This window comes from Microtus oregoni, unplaced genomic scaffold (genome assembly GCF_018167655.1).
Source record: "Microtus oregoni isolate MIOR12 unplaced genomic scaffold, Mior012 000003F_ref0000135, whole genome shotgun sequence".
NCBI classification, from domain to species: domain Eukaryota; kingdom Metazoa; phylum Chordata; class Mammalia; order Rodentia; family Cricetidae; genus Microtus; species Microtus oregoni.
The window spans coordinates 19,450,693-19,471,026 of record NW_024543062.1 but is presented as its reverse complement, the minus strand read 5'-3'; the positions used below and the strand labels follow the sequence as shown (position 1 = coordinate 19,471,026).

General features: G+C 51.7%; 2 protein-coding genes across 7 annotated transcripts in view; one reads left to right on the top strand and one right to left on the bottom strand.

Annotated features, from left to right (window-relative positions):
- The first annotated feature begins 243 nt into the window (after nt 1-243).
- Snrnp35 (small nuclear ribonucleoprotein U11/U12 subunit 35) lies at nt 244-4,422 on the top strand. 3 transcript variants are annotated; one of them, XM_041649283.1, is made up of 2 exons: nt 244-377; nt 2,716-4,420. In XM_041649283.1, the coding sequence occupies exon 2, from the start codon at nt 2,719-2,721 to the stop codon at nt 3,457-3,459; it is 741 nt and encodes a 246-aa protein (XP_041505217.1). In that variant the 5' UTR covers nt 244-377; nt 2,716-2,718; the 3' UTR covers nt 3,460-4,420. The 3 variants fall into 3 exon arrangements, with proteins under 3 accessions (XP_041505217.1, XP_041505218.1, XP_041505219.1); XM_041649284.1 differs by lacking the exon at nt 244-377 and adding an exon at nt 653-728 and having other exon boundaries at nt 2,716-4,422; XM_041649285.1 differs by lacking the exon at nt 244-377 and adding an exon at nt 772-820 and having other exon boundaries at nt 2,716-4,422.
- Nucleotides 4,423-4,861: 439 nt separating this feature from the next.
- The window catches only part of Rilpl1 (Rab interacting lysosomal protein like 1), a 34,052-nt gene continuing 18,579 nt past the window's right edge, over nt 4,862-20,334 (bottom strand). The window contains exons 5-8 of one of the 4 annotated variants that reach the window (XM_041648325.1): nt 15,397-15,575; nt 14,741-14,833; nt 8,723-8,810; nt 6,496-6,634 (exon numbers count right to left, since the gene is read on the bottom strand). In XM_041648325.1, the coding sequence (XP_041504259.1) occupies nt 6,629-6,634; nt 8,723-8,810; nt 14,741-14,833; nt 15,397-15,575 (366 nt within the window). In that variant the 3' untranslated portion in view covers nt 6,496-6,628. Of the gene's footprint in view, nt 6,635-8,436; nt 8,456-8,722; nt 8,811-14,740; nt 14,834-15,396; nt 15,576-20,334 lie in introns of all 4 variants that reach the window. The other 3 variants (XM_041648326.1, XM_041648327.1, XM_041648324.1) reach the window with 3 other exon arrangements.

The window sequence follows — 20,334 nt, the reverse complement described above, 5'->3', positions numbered from 1 at the left end:
CTGGGGTTAAAGGCGTGTGCCACCATCACCTGGCCGCAATCAATCAAACTATCTATCTATCTATCTATCGTAATTCAAGAGACAGGTAAAGGACCCATGTCTTTAATCCCAGGACTCAGAGGTAGGCGGATTTCTCAGGGTTCGAGGTCTACAGAGTGAGTTCTAGGACAGCCAGAGCTATATACTGAATCCCTGTCTCTGAAACAAAAAAAAAAAAAAAAAAAAAAAACAAGAAACCAGCTCAAGGACTGTGGCGAATCTGCTGCAGCCAATAAAGAGTTCCTCTGGAGGACGGCGTAAGAAATCCTCAGTCGCTGGTAAACGGGCGTTGGGAACGGCCTCTGTCTCGGCGCGGAGAGAACCCAGGACTTGCTGAGGTGAGTGGAAGCTCGGAGGGAACAGGGTCAACGCGAGGAGGAGAGTGGCCAGCAGGCCCGGCGGGGCACCACGTCCGCGCATGGCCGACGCCAGTAGAAGCCTGGCGGAGGCGGAGGCCGGGAGGTGGAGTGGGACTAAGGGTTGGGTGGGAAGTCGGGCCCCGGGGGAGCAGGAGGAGTCAGCCTCCAGGTCTCGTCTGGGCCCAGCCCGAATCTGGCGACCCAGGAACCAGCTTCCTATCGGCACTTCCGCCCTGGCTTCCTCAGCACCACTGCGCATGCCTGGAACGGGTACTTCCTGGCAGCTGCTGGAGTATTCCAAGGGGAAGTGCCCGAGACCTCCCCTCTCCGGTGAGACCTGCTCCCCCCCGTTTGTTTTTTTTTTTTTTTTTTAATTAAAGATGGAGAGCTCATGTATCCCGGGCTGGCCTCCAACTCATTAGGTAATCAAGGATGGCTCTGAACCCCATATCAGTCTCTCCAGTACTGGGATTACAGACCTGCGCCACCACTCTTGCCTAATCTCTGAAAAAACAAAACAACAAAAAACTCGCCGTTAATTCCAACCTTTGAGAGGCAGGCAGTTTTCTTGGAGTTCGAAGCCAAAGCCAGCCTGGCGTATATCGTGAGTTCAGGACACCAGGACTACACAGGGAGACCCTGTCTCAGCAAACAAAACAAAATAACCTTCGAAGCTTTATGTATGCTATAAGTAATTATAAATAAGAGACACCACTCCAAAACTCAGTGAAGGGCGGGGGACTTTGGCAGAGTGGTTGTGTAACGTGCGAGAAGCCCTGGTTCCATCTCCAGCACCCATTAAACTTAATGTGCTGGCACATACATTGGGGAGAGGTAGTGCGGCAGGAGCAGCAGAAGTCAAGGAAGGCCAAAGATAGCCCGCACTGTGTGAAACCTTGTCTCTCACACGTTTTAAATTCCAGGATAGTTTTATTTGAGTTTAAAAGGAAAAAAAAAAAACAGGGCAGAAAGCTGAAATTACTGTCAGCTCCCTGAGGAAGAAGATAAAGAGAGGAAAGTGCTGAGCGGTGGTGAAGCTCGCCTTTAATCCCAGCACTCAGCAAGCAGAGGCAGGTGGATCTCTGTGAGTTCGAGGTCAGCCTGGTCTACACAGTGAGTTCCAGGACAGGCTCCAAAGCTACAGAGAAACCCTGTCTCTTAAAAAAAGAAAGAGAGAAAGAGGGAGAGAGAGAATTCATGGCTCAGTACAAAGGAATCTACAGAGAACACCAGAGTGGGGAGGGATGGTCTTAACGGGGCTAGGGCTCTCTTCTGGCTTTCACCTGAAGGAATTCCATGCATTAGGGAGAAGATAACAAATGGTTAGAGCCAGAGCCCAGGAAGCCTCTTTCCCACTGGTGGCCTGTCTGGCTGTGTGCTCTCCTCTTGCTCATAAGGACACCAGGGAGGCAGTTTTGTTGTTTGTGAGTGATAAGTTGGTATTATTCTTTTTATGACTTGTAGAAGACTGTAATGTTGGTATTTTTGCCTCTACTCCCTAAGTGTTGAGATGAGGTGTGTGCCACCACACCCAATTTTTCATTGTTGTTTTATTTTAAAACTTATTTTTACATGTATGGGTGTTTTGCCTGCATGTATGTTTGTGTACCATATGCGTGCCTGGTGTTCACAGAGGTCATAGGAGGGGTTCAGATCTGGAACTGAAATTACAGACAGTTGTGAGCCACCCATGTGGGTGCTGGGAACCAAACCTGGGTCCTCTGCAAGAGCAGCCAACCCTCTCAACTGCCAAGCCACCTCTCCAGCCCCTAACTCTGCTTTTTGAGACCCGTAGCCCAGACTAGCCTCAGATTCATGGCAATTCTCCTGCCTCAGCCTCCTGAGTGATGGAACTACATGTGCACATTATCATGGTCAGGTGTAAGTACCATTTTAGGGACAGGGAAAGATGCTGTAGGAAGGAGTTGCCTTCAGTGTTTCTGACTCCCAGTTGTATGCAGATTTCAGCATCGGGTCCAAGTGAGACTGAATTAGGTGTCAGGTAAGTGAGCCACAGCTGGGGCTCAGCAGTTATTCTCAAGCCCAGAATGAATGGGTCATCCTCTTGGGAGCCGAGAAGAAAGCCCTAGTCCTAAGCCCACTGCCCTCACAATGGGTAGTGAAGTTGGTGGCATGTGCCTGTAATCCCAGCACTCAGGAGGGTGAGATAAGACGATCAGGGGTTTGGGGTCAGCTTGGGGCTGTAACGGAGGCCCTATTTAGAGTGTGGGGGCGGGTGAATGGCACTGCTTCCCACAGCTGTGGTGAGCGTGGAGACGCACAGGTGCTTCACATCCGCTTGCTGTTCCTGTTCTAGAACATGAGTGACTGGGTGCCCATTGCCAAGGAATATGACCCGCTTAAAGCTGGCAGCATCGACGGCACAGATGAAGACCCACATGACCGGGCTGTGTGGAGGGCCATGCTGGCCCGCTACGTACCCAACAAAGGCGTTACTGGAGACCCCCTTCTTACCCTGTTTGTGGCACGACTCAACTTGCAGACCAAAGAGGAAAAGTTAAAGGAAGTCTTCTCCCGCTACGGTGACATCCGGCGGCTGCGGCTGGTTCGGGATCTAGTGACCGGCTTTTCCAAGGGCTACGCCTTCATCGAGTACAAGGAGGAGCGGGCCCTGCTGAAGGCCTACCGCGATGCCGATGGCTTGGTCATCGACCAGCATGAGATATTCGTGGACTATGAACTAGAGCGCACCCTCCGTGGCTGGATCCCTCGGCGACTGGGTGGAGGGCTGGGTGGGAAAAAGGAATCTGGGCAGCTGAGATTCGGGGGCCGGGATCGGCCTTTCCGAAAGCCCATCAACTTGCCCGCTGTCAAGAATGAGCCGCATAGAGAAGGGAAAAGAGAAAGGAGAGAGCGATCTCGATCCCGGGACAGACACTGGGATCCCAGGCCCAGGGAGCGGGACCTTGACAGGGGCCGAGAGAAACGCTGGCAAGAGAGGGAAATGGCCAGGGTGTGGCCTGAGAATGATTGGGAAAGAGAGAGGGAGTTCAGGGAGGACAGGGCTAAAGGCAGGGACAAGAGGGACAGAAGTAAGTAAAGCCAATGGCAGGCCACAGAAGCCTGCCCAGAGGCCCGGGCCGCCATCAGACTGGGGCAGCTCCCTTTCCAGCCCAGAACCCAGGCTCACACAGACCTAAGAGAGGCTGTGCTTCTGCAGTATTGAGGCTTGAACTGGAGAGCGTGAGTGTGCCAGGCAGGTGCCCCACTGCGGGGCACAGATGGGAGGGAAACTGCATGAGAAATCACCTGCCTGGTGCTTGAACATGCTTGTCAGCCCAGCTTCTGGAAACAGAGGCCAGAGTAAAGGTGGTAACAAAGAATCTGTCTTCTTCTTCTCACAGCCTTTGAGGTGGGGTTCAATGTGGCAGAGGGGATAGTGGTTTACAGCCCTTAAATAACCTGGCGTGGTGGCACACACCCTCATCCTAGCAATGGTGAGGCTGAGGCAGGAGGATTTCAAGTTTGAAGCCAACCTAGGTTACAAGATAAGACCCCCATCTCCATAACCTACAAGAATTAGATGTAACCCTGACATTGACCCCTGGGAGGCAGGGCTCCATCTTCATGTTCAAAGTTTGCTGAATTGAAATAAAACAGATTAGAAAAGCCAATTTCAAGGAGAATTGTCCAGCAGACTGAGCATCTGGGTTGGCAGGCAGCTGCTCTCAAATTGGCACCACCCCTTCCCTACTAAAATGCTGACTGCCTGCTTTCGCCTGGGGCATTTACAAGGAAAGGCAGCCTAGCAGGACTGTGATCTGTGGCCGACTTTCAGCCACTGGAAAGAAACCTCAACAGCAGTGAGGTGAAAGAATGGGAGGGCACGGTCCTAGACTGCCTGGAGCTGGTCTCAAGGGTCAGCGGTCCCTTTTTCTGACTATCTGCATTCCGGTTTGCTGGGCAGCAGGGGTTCTGTGAACTTGAAGTGAATTAAAGACTGCTCTCAAGACTTAAAGAAAAATAACAGCCGGGCGATGGTGGCGCACGCCTTTAATCCCTGCACTCGGGAGGCAGAGGCAGGCGGATCTCTGTGAGTTCGAGGCCAGCTTGGTCTACAGAGCTAGTTCTAGGACAGGCTCCAAAACCACAGAAAAACCCTGTCTCGAAAAACCACAAAAAAAAAAAAAAAAGACAGTCAGCTGGGTGTGGTGAGTGCTCCTGGCACCTGGGAGGCAGGTCCAGCAGTCTGAACTATCTGGAATTTCACGCGGATTCAGTCAGTAAGCATATTCACTGGAGAGCTAGCGGGATGGCTCAGAGCATAAGAGAACGTGCTCTGTGAACTGGCGCAGCACTTAAGAGCACTGCTGTTCTCGCAGGTGACAGGGTCACACAGCTCCAGGGGACCTGATACCCTCTTCTGGCCTCAGTCACGAGCACATGTGCCGCACATGTGTACATGGAGGCGTTCATACACACACATACAGTAAAGCCAAGTCTCTTTAAAAAGTGAATTCCCAGAACCCACAGTTGATAGAATCAACCCAAAGAGCTGTCATGTGACCTCCACATAAGGACTATATCACACACGTCATGCATACAGTAATAAAGGTTGCTGGACGGTGGAGACGCACACCTTTAATCCCAGCAGAGGCTGGTGGATTTCTGCGAGTTCAAGGCCAGCCAGGTCTACAGAGTGAGTTCCAGGACAGCCTCCAAAGCTACACAGAGAAACCCTGTCTCAAAAAATCAATAATAAAAATTGCTGAGAGAACCTCACATGGTGGCACATACCTGTCAACCCAGCACTTGGGAGACACAGGATTGTTAAGAGTCTGAGGCCAGCTAGGGTCATATAACAAGATCTTAGCTCAAAAAAAAAAAAAAAAAAATAGTCACTGCCTCCTCTTCTAAAGGTCCTGAGTTCAATTCCCAGAAACCACATGGTGGCTCACAACCATCTGTAATGAGATCTGGCGCCCTCTTCTGGCCTGAAGGCATGCTTGCAGGCAGAATACTGTATACATAATAATAATAAAACATTTTAAAAAAGAAGAAAAAAAAATAGTTAATACCGAATTTTCCACCTCCTTACTATCCGAAAGTGGCTGGATCTTCTGAAGTCACTTACACTGAAGCCACAGTGACTATAGGCTTGCACCTCCATGCTCAGCTTCACCCAGTTCTTAGCAAAAATAGTACAATGCACAGGGCACGGTCCCTTCCATCCTATGATCTTATTCTCTGGAGCCTGGAACCCACGTGCTCTGTGCACCAGCAGAAAGTACAGGGGCCAGCCTCCAGTGGCCATGGCAACTGTGAGCCAGCTAGGAGTGTGCACCCCCTGCACCCCATACCTTTTACCCATCCGCCACATCATATCACCCAGGCTCGTGAGCCTGGCACCCAATCCACTGTAAGGCACTGTCTTCTTTGCACAGACCCAGAATTTCACACAGGTAACATGAAAAGAAAAAATGACAGGAAAAACACACAGGAAACACGTCTCATCCTAAACAACTCTGGTTAGTACTACTGTGGTGCTCACAGCAGATTCCAAGGCACGCCACCTCGGACAGGCTGCTTGGGCCTCTAACCTTAGCAGGCGCGGGGAGTGACCATCCCGAGGCTCTTCCCAGCCCGTGGCCCATGGCTGGGGAGACTGTGATGATTTGCTCTTGTGTCCCATCCAAGTTGGGTGGCTCATCCTGCGACTAGAGGCTCCACCTGTCCAGTCCATACAACCTGCTACCTCCAGGGCCACTTCATAACATAAAACGCCCCTTCCACTGCCTCTCACTAACATGACAAAGGCCCTAAGAAAACAAAACAAAAAAACTAAACCTAGGAGTCAAATAGCCATGATAGTGGTAAGTGATGTGTTCAGCTTAGGAAGCTCGTTACTAAAATTAATGAGGTCTGGCTTCAGATGCTTGTCTTATTAAATATAGGTCCTAAGGGGTCAGAGGCATTGAGTATAAATCGGATAGCCCTGCAGATAAATGAACACTTCTTTAGGTTTTGGCATCAGTTCTTCCTCATCTATCCTCAAAGCAGAAAGTTCGTTTGAGGGGTCGATGTGGAGGCAGCCACCCGGAGCAGGCGGCAGGCGGTCCAGGAGGCACAGTCACAGGTGCTGCAGGGCTTCCTGTCCTTGCTCTGTGTACCCGTCATCTCGGTGAGTGTGTGCCCACTGGCCAAAGGACTCATGGATGTGCGTGGGTCTCTGCGTGTTGGCCAGGCGCTTCTTGTCCCGGGAGAAAAAGCTAAACCTTTTGGAAGGGGAAAAGAAACACAGACGGAAGTGAGTGCTTGTCCTCTCCTGCTCCACCTGCCCGCTTCCTTCAGCCCTGGGACACACAGGAACAAGCACCCGAGGGAGCAGATCCATTCCCCGTGGGGGATGCAGTCAGCAGGATTCTAGAAAGCACTGGGTCTTCCAGGTGTCATGGGTCCCAGAACCTTAGCACTCAGACAGAACGAGCAGTTTGCAGTATGTGATGGGGGTGGGGGTGGGCAGGACCTTCCATCTGGCAGCTACTAGGGGGATCTTTCCTATATCGACTAGAAACAAACACCAAACCAAATCAGCACAACTCAGGTCCTCACAAAGGCCAGGTGTAAGGCTCTATGGCTCAGCTAAATGCTCAGCTCAGAAATTTGTTTTGTTTTGTTTCTTCTCATTTTTATAGATAGCGTCTTAGGTAGCTCAAGCTGGTTTCCAAACTCACGACGTAGCTGAGGGTGACCTTGAACTTCTGATCTTTCTGTCTCTCCTTCCCAAGTGCTGGGATTACAGGCGTGAGTCACCAAGCCCAGTTTACGGGATGCAGGAGATCAAACCCCGAGGCTTGCGCTTGCCAGGCAAGCACTCTATTTACTGAGCCCCAGCCTAGAGATCTCTTGAATGAATCGAATGATGCTTTGGAAGAAGCTGAAAGTTGTGAGGAAGATGATTCTAAGGCAAACCCATTCTTAATATTCATTCATTCATGCTTTCGTTCATTCATGTGTTTGTATGAGTATGTGAGCACTCAAGTGACATGGCTCCCATATGGACGGCAGAGGACAGACAGTGGGTGTCAGTTCTCTTCTTCACTGGGGCGGGGGGGGGGGTGTTCCCAGAGTTGAATTCAGGTTCTTACTTAACCTTGGGGGTAGGGGCCTCAGTTCACATCTGGCAGCCCTCATAGTCCATGCTAGGTAAGTGTTCTACCACTGAACCATAACTCCAGTGAGCGTGTGAGTAATTGTGTGTGTGTGTGGTGTGTGTGTGTGTGTAGGAATCAGTTCTCTCCATCCACTCCATCTTAGGTCCCAGGCAGTGAACCTAGGTCCGCAGGCTTAGCTGCATACATAGCTGCATACGTGTTTATTCCAGCCCACTGATACTCATCTTACAAGACTGCCAAATCACCCAGGCTGGCATTTAGTTTGTGATCCTCCTGACTTAACCCCAAGTGGTCATGCTTGGCAGGAAGCACTTTGGCCTGCTGAGCCATCCTGCAGGCCCCCTAAACTCTGTTAGAGACAGGGTCTCTTATTCACTTCTGCTACGGCCATCGCCTCTCTCCTGTCCCTCAGTGAGAGAGCGGGGACTGTAGAAGCATGCTCTGGGATCTGACTTAGCATGGGGCCTGGAGACTGGAACTCGGGTCCTCACATTCCTCACACTGGCCGACTCCCCAGTCCCGGGGTTTTGTTACAGTCACATCTAGTGAAGAGGATGTTCCGGGGAACTGGGGCTACACTCCCTTTCTAGCAGGAATAGAATGCTCTTTCATCCTCAGGCCAAGTTCACCTGGGAAATTCTCTAGGGCTTTAAAGGGCACGTGTGAGCCAGCAAGTCGAGGTGGGGGTTCACGCTGGACAGGGGAGGGCTCGTGTAGTTAGCTAGTCCACCACTGCAGCATCTCAGCCTGACTTAGGAAAGCCACCTGCAGATGCCAGCTCCCCCCTCCCCCCACTTTTCTGCACCAAACAGCTGCCAAGACAAAGCTGTTTAGAAAGCCTCAGGCATGGAGACAGAGGAAGCAGTTAGTGTCATTCAGATCCGGGGGCGTTGATTACTGACCCGTCACTTAAAGGACCTTCTTTACTGCATCATGGACAAGGTGGTTTTTAGAGCGAAAACAGAAGAGACAAGAAGAATTATCGGTGACATTCCCGGCTGCACTCGTGGAGGTCAAGAGCGACAGTGGCAATCACGCCCCATACCCACTCGAGATGCCAACAAGCAGGTGACGGCCATGCAGCTGAAGTGGCCAGGAGGCACAGGCTGGCAGCAGCCACCACAGCTATTCTAGAGGCACAGCAGAAAAGAAAAACAAAACAAAGCCCCAAACACAGACAGTGCCTACGAGGGACACGAGTCTTCGCACAGGCTGCAACGTGGGGTCGTCAAGGATCAGTCCAGCTGCCACCATGGGCATGACGGCTGTAAAGAGCCTTCCAGAAGCAGACAGACAGAGGAAATAAAGAGAGGGCAGTGTGACCAAGAAACCCACCCTGCAAGATCCACTGAGAGCTGCAATGACGGTCTGTGTTATAGGCCGAGACACGCCCCCCGCCCCCATGTTCCTCAGCATGACCCATGAAGACACAGGGCCCAGTGGAGGAGAGGGTCCTCTCTCAACAGGACCGACGACCTTGTATATGTGGAGAAGTAGACAAACTCGTGTACAGAGGCTGTCTGGGTGATGGTCCTATAGCCTAAGGAAGCCCAATGGTCACTAACCCCAAGAGGACAACTGAGAGTCTCTCTCAGGGAACCAATCTTGCTGAAAAGCACCTTTTCTTACTATTATTACTATTATTATTACTATTATTATTATTATTATTATGTATACTGGGGGAGAAATCCAGAGCCTGTGGATTCTGGCTAAACACTCCAACACTGAGATACTGAGCTATGTTGTTCTCGGCTCTTTCTTGTCCCCATAGGTGGGGACAACCCAGAGTCTCATGTATCTCAGGCTGGCTTCAGTCTCACTACATAGTTAAGAATGACGTTGAACTTGTGGTACCTGGGCTTCCACCTCAAAGGGCTAGGGTTATAGGTCCATGCACTGAAATTGAGCCCAAGGTTTCATGCACACTAGGCAAGTACTCTCCCAACTGAGCTACAGCCTCAGTCTTTTATAAAATTATTAATAATTATTATTTTAGCTTTTCAAGACAAGAGTTTCTCTGTGTAGCCCTGGAACTCACTCTCTAGACCAGGCTGGCCTGGAACTCACAGAGATCCGCCTGGCTTCAGAATGCTGGGATTAAAGGCGTGCGCCACCACAGCCCACAGAGATAGTCTTTATCCTAAACCAGCCTCAGACTTCCTGCACAGCTGAGGCTAGCTGGAACTCTTGATCCTCGCGCCTCACACCTCCCTTGGGGCTTGACTTACAGGCATAACCATGGCCACCACATTGGATCTCACGAGGTGCTGGTGATGGGACCCAGAATATTACACAAAAATTCAATGGAGTGTCTGTATCCCCGAGACACTCTCACGGTCTCCAGTGGAGTGTCTGAAGTCCCTGGCTGTGTTTCACAGAGGAGTGGTACCGCAGTCCACCAGAGCCCACCCATCTGACATTGAGAAGGGCGGGCACCCTTTTCCTGCTAGCTGTTGGGCACAAGAGGCTCTGGGGGCTCCAAACCTCCACACTACTTTGCACCCGCTGTTTTGAAGACACCCCCCACAGTCCCCGTCCCTCAAACACTGTCACTGCGAAGCAGGAAGCCTCTCGGACTCCATGTAGACACTGCTTGCAAAGGTGTCTGCCCACTTACAAACACAGGGGGCCACACCGCTGGCAAGAAGGCCTGAGTCATCTGGGGCATGCCATCCCTTTGATTGCTTCCGGGTCACACGGACAAGCCCAACCTCCAGAGGTGGCACAGAAATGAAGCTATTCTTTTTATTTTTTCTAAATGAGGTGTGATAGAGCACACTTTTTAAAAATATCTAATTTTATTTTATTTAATTTTTTATTTTTTGGATTTTCGAGACAGGGTTTCTCCGTAGCTTTTGGTTCCTGTCCTGGAACTAGCTCTTGTAGACCAGGCTGGCCTCGAACTCACAGAGATCCATCTGCCTCTGCCTCCCAAGTGCTGGGATTAAAGGCGTGTGCCACCACCACCCGGCAAAAATATCTAATTTTTAAAAAGTTTCTCTATGCATTGGTGTTTTGTGACAGGTCTATCCATGCACAGGTGTCAGACAGGTGTGAGCTGCCATGTCGGGGCTGGGAATTGAACCTGGGTCCTCTGGAAGAGCAGCCAGTGCTCTTAACCACTGAGCCGTCTCTCCAGCCCCATAATGGAATATTTTAAAGAGACACTTAAGTCTTTCACCCTTAAGATCATCAGACTCTCCAAACAAAGAGTGGGAATTGCCCAAGGAAGTGAGTACTTGTCTCCAGAGATTTACAAAGCTGACCTCACAGGGTGAAACTGAAGTAGGACGGTGAGCGATGGGGGAACCACACATTGGCAGGACTGTTCAGATGTGCCTATCTGTTACTCTCTACTTAAACCTGACGCTGATTTCAGGACCCTGAAGATGGATGTGTGTGTGTCTCTCTCTGTATGTGTCTGTATTCAATGTGTGGCCACATGGAATAAATCTCCTATTTTCTGCTTTTCACTATTAATTTGGCTTTTATAATTGATTGACTCCAGACAGGTGGCTGAAGCTGGCTTGCTAGGGCACAGCCTATGACCTCCAAGTTTGATAAGAGAGGGAGAGCCACTCCTATGACTGTTGGGGCCAAATTCTGCATCTTAATCATGGTAGCCGTGGTTTTAATGCCCCCACCCCTGATGGGTATTTTCGGAAGGCTCAAATCAAGTGAAGTGCTAACTCCTAGCATTTCATGGGCGGCTTTGAAGAAACTATTCCTGGCCGAGGAGGGGTGTGGGGGTAGAAGGCCAGGCATAGGACACACCATCGTCCTTACTGCTGCAGACAGAGGCGGAGCATACTCCAAGGCCAGGCTTTCCGGTCCCTGAGGCCAGCTGCTGCCTTCCTGTCCCCCTCCAGAGCCCCCCCCCCCCAAGCTGTGCCCAGTGGAAAGCCGTCCTGTGTATGTACGGGATGGACTCTGAAGTGGGGACCACACAAAAGGGACACTGGTGTTTAGGGTTTGCTGGGGACAAGGCTGAAGTCACTTGAGGCTCCCTTGTGACCTCCGTGGGCTATGCCAACCTGTCCTCTCAGGCCAGCAGCCTCCCAGTCACAGGCTATTCTTGGACCATCTTCAGCCTCACTGTTCTGACTGGCAGTGGGAGGCTCTGGTCGCCTTGTTGTGCCCAGCCCAGAAATGTCAATTATGACGTCTTGGACTCGGTGCGTTTGAGAGATAAGAGGACCTGGGCAGCCAGCCACTAGCTGGGGCATGAGGATGTGAGAGAGGAAGGAGAGGTGAGGGGGTGTTGTGATGGACAAAAGACCTAGTTCAGAAGCCCAGCTTTGAGTCTTCCCAATCGCACAGACTTGAATCAAGTCTGGCATCCCTGGGCCTCAGTTTGCTCATCTGAGAAATGGGGATAACTGTACCAGTTCCATGACTCTGACCATACTCAAGAGTGGACTCCCTTCAACTAAGCCTGGTGGTTCTTTATTAGCTGCTGGGTGACAGCGGTGGGCTGGGATCAGGGGCCCACAGCCACAGGTCAAACACAGTCCAAAGGAGAGGACGAAGGGGACAGAGGCCACAATATGGAGAAGAAGGGCTCTAGGAGAGCCTGCCAATGAAAGCCGTCACAGGCCACAGAGGACAAAAGCCACCAGTGTTGTCCCTGTGCTGGTCAAAAGCCCTTTGTGCCTGATAGCCGCTCCTGTCACCCCCCAGAAATCTGGCTGCAAAGGGCTGGCCACCTGTGCAGCAGGGACAGGAAGTACGGTCTCGCTCTGTCTTTGCTCCTGTCCCTCTGGAGCGGACAACCCTGTCAGGCTTAGAACACCAGGTGTTGCCAAGCAACCTGAGGCAGAGCTAAAGGGGAGAGGGATTTTGGGAATGGAGCCACCTCGGAGAGTGTGGCAGACGCTGTGGCCTGGTCATATGCTGAATTGGAATCATAATAGTCTAGATTTTACCCAGCCTGAAACTGGAAAAAACAACTTAAAAAAACTATTTGTGCTGGGCAGTGGTGGTGCGCTCCTTTAATCCCAGCACTCAGAAGGCAGAGATTTAAGTTCCAGGCCAGCCTGGTCTACAGAGTGAGTTCCAGGACAGCCAGGGCTCCACAGAGAAACCCTGTCTCGGGGGGAAAAATTATGTGTGTCTCTGCGTGTGAGTATATGATATGAGTGGTATGTCTATATGTGAGAAAACTGTTTTGGGGAGTCAGTTCTTTTGTCCATTTTATGTGGGTTCAGGGGGGACTGAACTTAGGTCCTCAGGCTTGTGTTTTAACTGCTAAACCACCTCACTGGCCTCTGCTTCATTTTTCTCTAACACCGAGGTCTATGGGCCTCAAGTTCGCCGTCATCCCCTTCACCTTCTGCGTGTTTCACGCGCTTACCCCTCACAACGGACCACACGCCACCTGCCTTTCCATTTTCTCTAGAGCTTCAGAGAGAAGAAAATGGTATCCTGTTTCTGTTGTTCTGGCTTCTTTTCAGGCATGGTCCCCAGTCTGTAGTCTCTAACTAGAGGCAGGCGTACCCCAGCCTCCCGAGTGCTGGAGTTACAGATGTGAGCTTCCCCACCTAGTGAGAGCAGACTCCAAGGCTGAGGGTGGCTGCCCCACTCAAGTCCAGGGTCTGCACTTGCAGGAGCACGGGGAGGGACAGAGCCCTCGCACAGGTAGCCAGGAGCCAGCCAAGTCCGATGCTGGAGCAGGCTGGAGAGCCTGCACTTAGGACCATTTCTTCTGTGCAGTTGTCTGACTGGAGCTTTGGTAGCAAATAGAAAGGTCAGAACAGTGCTGGGACTTCATGGGAGCCTTTGGATCCTGTTCCTTAGAAGTATTTATATCTCTTAGAAGAACTCCCAAACCCAGCAGGGGTGTAGGGCAGGCTGGCCAGCTCAGAGGGGCACTGCTGCCTACAGCAGCGCTGCAGGAAGCTACCTCGCTGTCGGAGGGCCCAGCGTGAGCGGGATGCCACCTGCCAAGGGAGTGGGTCCCACCACACAAACCAGCCCACATTCCGTCTGCTCAGAACTAGCCAACAATTCCCAGCATGGTCACTGGCGTTTAACGGGTAGGATGTATGGGTAGAGCCCACTTCCTCCCCCACCCCCACGCTGCCTGCTCTTTCAAAGCTTCTATTGGGTTTGGGGAGAAGACCAAGGGCTTTTCTGTAAGAATAGCCAAAACCAGGTCCGGAGAGCCCCTTTCGGTCTATCCAGACACTTGACGTGGGTCTGCCACAGGCTTGACTACAGTCCTCCGGGGCCGGGCTACCTCGGCTGGGCTCTGCCTCTTACTGGCCACAGTCAGTTGTCTCAAGGGTCCCCTAACAATGACAGTCTTCTATGTATTAGCACCAGAGTGAGGCCTCCACAAGGCTATTTGAGGGACAGGACTTGGCCTGCAGCAGGCTCTTGATGGGCACAAGATGGCACCTGACAAGGCCAAATAAAAACTCAGCCCTTCCTCTGACAGGCTTTGGGGCCTGCAAATCTTCTCAATTGGACACCATTACTCCATTAGCCTCTGTTCTTTTCCAAGGAAGATGTTGGCAGCTCCCACGAGAACCAAGGAGATCCGCAAGGCCGAGCACTCCTGGAGGGGCTGAGGTCTAGTGGATCACAGGAGCTACACGCGACCTTCTGCGTGTGTCTCATAGCAACCAGGGCCTAAGACTGAATGTATGTTGGACCAACATACACGTAATAGCGTAGAGGGTTTATCATCACAAAACCTGACAGGGGGTGGACCTAGGCTACTCTGGACTTTATTTTTAAGTATCATATGTAGCCTAGGTTGGTCTTGGCTACTTACTATGAAGCCAAGGATGACCTTGAACTTCCGATCTTCCTGTCGCCACCTCCTGAATGCTGGGATTCAAGCACAGGGTCCTACACTTAGCTCCTTAAAGTTCTGAAAATGCCCGAGTCTCTGATCCCCCAACTTACTCACTGTACCAAACCCAGAGCCACATCCCATGCACCTGGCACACCCAAGCAAGCTCCTGAGCACCAGTCACTGGTCCCCAAATCTCTGCCCAGTGACACCGAGAACTGGGGGTCCAGGTCAAGCAGGGAGATAATCAAAACCCGAAGGGCAAGCCCCAGTGGTGGGAGAAGCTGGTCTCAGCCACTGGGGTGAGGGGCAGTCCTGAGAGAAGGCACCCAGACCTGGAATCAGAGGTCGCAGGAACCAGGATGAGCCATGTGTGACACGGCCCACGTGGGAGGCACAAGACTTACAGTCGCTTGATCCCGGACTCCGGCTGGGGGGATGTTCTTGGGTGTATGATGGGCGGAGGCTGGGGTATTCGATTCTCCTCTTCTATTTCTTCGCTGAAGGCATGAAATAGAGGAGTCAACACAATCCTGTGAGAACTGGAACCCTCCCAAAGTGGGTAGAATGGTTTGCTTTGGTGCAAAATTTCTCAGTAGGGAGTAAGGTAACCGGGAAGATGACAACTGTGTTCTTTGCTGGCACACTCAGCCAGAGGTTTGAGTCTGGAGGGTAAGTCAGTAGTTCCTTTGGCCCCGGGGAGGTGTTTAAGAACAAGTCTTCCCTTCCTCCCTCTCTCTCTTCCCCCTCCTTCTGATGTACATGCGTGTGTGTGTGTGTGTGTGTGTGTGTGTGTGTGTGCGCGCGCGCGCAAATGTCTGGGGACCTAAGTTCTGCTCCTCGTGCTTGCAATGTTAACTCTTCACTGATCAAGCCATCTATCCCTCAGCCCTCTGACAGACATCTGGTCACACACTTGGTAAGACGTGCAATGAATGGCCTGTTGGGGGCTGTGCGACCTTTATGCCACCTATAGGAGTGCTTGTCTCTCTGCTGCACAAGTACCAACACGCCTGGCCTGGGTCTGGGGTGTGGCCGCTGAGGTCGTGGTAATTGCCCTCACCTCTTATAGTAGGCCAGCTCCTCTTGCAGCAGGAACACCTTAGACTTAAGCTCATTCCTCTCATGCAGCACGTCCCGCAGCTCCTGTAGCGTGAACCGAGGGCGGTTGGGGTCCTTGAGGTCCAGGGCAGCCTTCTCTGAGTCTGAAATGCATTCCTCTCCATCTGCCTGCAGCTGTATCTGAAGAAGGCAGAGATGCGTTGTCAAGGCACTCCTGACGGTCCCCGCTCCACACCCTTCATATGCTAGAATTTTCTACCCCCCTCTGGTAGGCGGCCTGCTCAGGTCACTATTTTCGGTCTCTGGGCAGCAGCCTCCGCTTATCTTCCATAACGTTTCCCTTTGGAGGTGGGAGCCAGCCACCACCTGTTCAGCAAGCTCCTTCATGAGCTAGCCCTGCATCCCAGACTCCCACTCCACTCAGGATGCTATTACAAACGGGCAGAGGCATGCGTGCCTCCCACCGTGTCTCTGACGGCCGCCCTCCACCATCTGTTGCCTTCTCCTCCAGGTTTCCCTCCCATTTTCTTACTTAGACCTCTGCTGATCTGGTCAAGGTGTGTTGAAGAACAGCCGAGACTCGTTCTTGCTACTGTTTTCAATTTTTTTTTTTTTTTCGAGACAGGGTTTCTCTGTGGTTTTGGAGCCTGTCCTGGAACTAGCTCTTGTAGACCAGGCTGGTCTTGAACTCACAGAGATCCGCCTGCCTTTGCCTCCCGAGTGCTGGGATTAAAGGCGTGCGCCACCACCGCCCGGCTACCGTTTTCATTTAACGAGAAGTTGAGTCACTTCTGGGACAGACCCTCTGGTCAAACCCCTTCTTCCCCAGGGGCTCCTGCCACCTTGCTGGAGCCTGGCAAGGGGATACAGCTGTCTGCAATGTAAGTCACACAGACAGAACCCAGGATCGTCCTGCAGCAGCTGCCCTGCCTCAGATCACAACTTACCATGGCACCTCGTGCCAGAGTCTGGTAGCCTTTCAAAGACATTGGTAAGACACATGAAATACAGAATTTACCATTTTAAAGTATGTTAGCGGGGTGTGGTGGTACATGGCTCTAGTCTTCCATGGTCTCTGCATCAGCTCCTGCCTCCAGGTTCCTGCCCTGACATTCTTCAATGATAAATGATGATATGGAAGTATAAGCAAAATAACACCCCCACATGCCAACTTGATTTGGTCATGGTGTTTATCACAGCAACAGTCACCTTAAGAGGCTGGCCCATTACTTTCTTTTTAGAGACAGGTTCTCACTCTGTAGCCCAGGCTGGCTGGAACCCACATCCATCTTCCGGCCTCAGGCTCTAGAAGGCTGGGATGACAGGTGTGTGACACTGGACACCCCTTTCTCCCCTAATATTTGCAATATTCGGACCTTGCACACGCCAACAAGTCATACCACCAACCACTCTTCCCCAAGCCAGCAAGCCAGATCCCCAGTGGTCCATTTCTTCAAGGCCATCACCAAAACCAGGATGCTCCAGCATGAGAAGGCATGATGTCTGCAACCTAGCAGGCCACTCAGCATCTGCAGATGGCCTTCCCAGCTACGCTACCCACAGCCTGTTACAGCCTGGGTCACAGCTTCATTCCTTCCCACAGCTGTGTAATATTCCACTGTGAGACAAACCTCTAGCATTATCCATCACCACTGCGGTCTCACCATCAGGACTGGCCACCTCCACAGACTGTTCCTCCATTTTTAAAGGGCATCCAGCATTTTACTAAACACTAAAATCACTGAACTCAGAACCGGAACAGACTGGAACTGAACAGCAGGATTGAGAGATAGACACACACAAATATGCCAATAAGTGAGGATCAAGGGAGCGGTTTCCAGAGAGGTGCTCCCTCTGCGTGGGGTGTTGATGCATGTGTAGGAGTTTTCCACCAACTCCCAGCATCAGAGGCAAAGACATCAGAGGTTGCAATAGTCCCCAGGGCCACACAGTGTCCCCTGCTGGGCCATAAAATCTACTGAACCAGCTGTCAACTGTTTTAAAATCTGGAGACTCAAATTCCAAATCCTCCTGCCTCTGCCTCCCTAGTGTTAGGTTTACATCATGCCCCAGAGAATCTAATGATATTTCTATTTTGTTTCTGTTTTGTTTTTGTTTTTCAAGATGGTTTCTTGCATAGCCCTGACTGTCCTGGAACTTGCTTTGTAGAGCAGGCTGCCCTGGAACTCATAGAGATCAACCTGCCTCTGCCAACTGAATAATAGGTTTAAAGGTGTGCACACCCCGCCCCCGCAAACCCACTTTGACACACAGGGTCCCCCTGCTCCCCAGCAGTGGCCGTGTTCAGTCAAGACACAGAAAGCTAGGGCTGGAGAGATGGCTCAGAGGTTAAGAGCACTGGTTGTTCTCCTAGAGGTCCTGGGTCCGATTCCCAGCACCCAACATGGTGGCTCACAACTGTCTATAACTGTAGTCCCATGGGATCGGACACCCTCTTCTGGTGTGCATAGATACATGCAGACAAAACAGCCACACATATTAGCCAAATAAATAAGTAAACATCTTTTTTTTTAAAATATTTATTTATTTATTATGTATACAATATTCTGTCTGTGTGTATTTGCAGGCCAGAAGAGGGCAGCAGACTTCGTTTCAGATGGTTGTGAGCCACTATGTGGTTGCCGGGAATTGAACTCAGGACCTTTGGAAGAGCAGACAATGCTCTTAACCACTGAGCCCTCTCTCCAGCCCCATAAGTAAACATCTTAAGGGAAAAAATCATAGCGGTTCCTCTGGCCTTAGCAGGGTCAGCTCTTTTGAGGTAGTGAGCATTAATTCCCCTAGAGCGTAGGTGAGTCTTAGCCAGGTGTGTGGCAGTTTTGCTTCTGAGTGTGGGGAGAACTGGGGCTCTGTCAGCCATGACTCCACCTTGTGGGCAGCGCTAGCAAGGCCCGTCCCAGCTGGAAAGTTTGAAGCAATCCCAATACAGTCATCAAAGCCAATCAGAGGCCCTTCTAGGGTCATTCCACAAGGGACTGTTGGGTGGCTCAGGTTATCTCAGATAAACTGCTCCCTCTCCCTGGGGGCTCTCTGGGCACAGGTGCCAGGAGATGCCTGGAGGCTCCAGGTGCAGCATCACAGGTCTGGGCCTGTAGCCTGAGGCCTGGCCTCCTGGGAAGGCTCCCCTCTGCCTCCGGAGTGCTGGGATTAAAGGCGTGCCACCACCGCCCGGCTTCCAGTAATTCTTATACCGGGGTGGTGGAGGAGTACCTGCTTTCTTATCTGAAGACCTGCTTCCTAGAAACTGTGTGCCACTCACGGTGGTTTGTTTTGCTGCCAGAGCTGGAGCCCAGGTCCTGGGACAGTTCTCTTCCCTGGATGCTGAAAACGGCCGAATGCGATGGTTCATGAATTATACCTCTCAGAGCCTTATGTAAAAGACCACTTCAGTGTGAAAGGTAGGTGTGGAGTTTAGGGCCAGCCTGGGCTACGTTGTGAGACCTACCTCAATAACACCACGTAAGAACTCAGTATACAGCTCAGTAGGGAGAGCGACTGCCCGACATTCACCAGGCCCCTGGGTCCAACACCCCTGGCTCTGCATAAACACACTAGAATCCTGGCCCTGGAGAGGCAGAGGCAAGAGGATCATGGTTTCTGGGTTATCCTTGGATACTGGCCAGCTTAGGCCACATGAAACCTTGTCCCAAAACAAAAACAGAAAACACGAAAAGATCAGAGAAAGAAAGGAGCAGGCTGGGTAAACTAGAGAGAAAACCAGGCTCCTCGGCTAGGCATGGTGGTGTCCACCTTTGGTCCTATCCCTCGGGAGGCAGAGGCAGGAGGATCTTTGTGAGTTCGAGGCCAGTCTGATCCACAGAGTGAGTTCCAGAATAGCCCAGACTATGTGGAGAAACCCAGTCTCACAAAACCATAAAACAAGAGGTCCCCTCTCCAGCTGCAAGTTCCTCTATAGCTCCCACCTCCCTCCAGCCCTGCCCTAGGACTGAACTGTACCCAGCCACAGGCCACATTCCCCAACCTGCTTCCTGGCTGTTCCCTGCCTGGAACAGCTTGCTCCACATTCTACTGGAAACCTCCCCACCCAACCTGTCCCTATCTCCCTCCTCCCGGTGCAGGGGCAACACTCGGCATAAGTGCTTCAGAGAACTTTCTGGATGTGTGAGGGCCAGCCAGCCATGCCTCTCCACGCCACTGCCCCCTCTCCCAACAGCCACATTTCTCTACCTGGGCTTCATAAGACCCTGAACCACAGGGTCAGGGCTGTCCCCTCATCTGCCAGAAGCCCCGGGTCTCATGTAACCCTGCTGCCCTCCTGTTTTATTGTGACGCACTCTGGACGTCACACAACCCGGAAGCCATGCAGGCAGCATGATCCAGATGTGGGCAGCCTTGATTTTCTCCCTCACTTCTTTCTACACTTTTATTCGTATGCACACACAGAGCCAGACACTGACATCAAGTGGCCTCATCAATCGCGCTCTATTTAATCTGTTTAGCTCAACAACTGTGCTAGACTGGCTGGCTCTGGATGCCGGGAGCCACAATGCCAGGGCTATAGGCATAAGCTCCACCTGGCTTTTTGTATATTGGTGCTGGGCTCCAAATGCAGGCCTCCAAACTCAGGTCTGCACTTTATCGACAGCCATCTCCCCGCCCTTCTCCCTGCCTCTTCTCTACTCCTCTGCTGCCAGAATGGAAGGTAAAACCAGCTTGTGCAGCCAGTTGGTGCAAAATGTCCCTGTGCTTAAGTGAGAGACCTGGATCAGAGCTGGGAATCACATGGTCCTTAGGGTGGTGCCCTCGGGTACCCAGGCTTAGAGCAGCCCTGCCTGGTCAGAGGGAAAGAGGCCTGAGTTCCTGGAGCAAGACTGCGGCATGGGTACCCCCCACTGTGGCCTAGTGGCTGTCTTGGGCATGCATGGGTACCCCCCGTTGTGGCCTAGTGGCTGTCTTG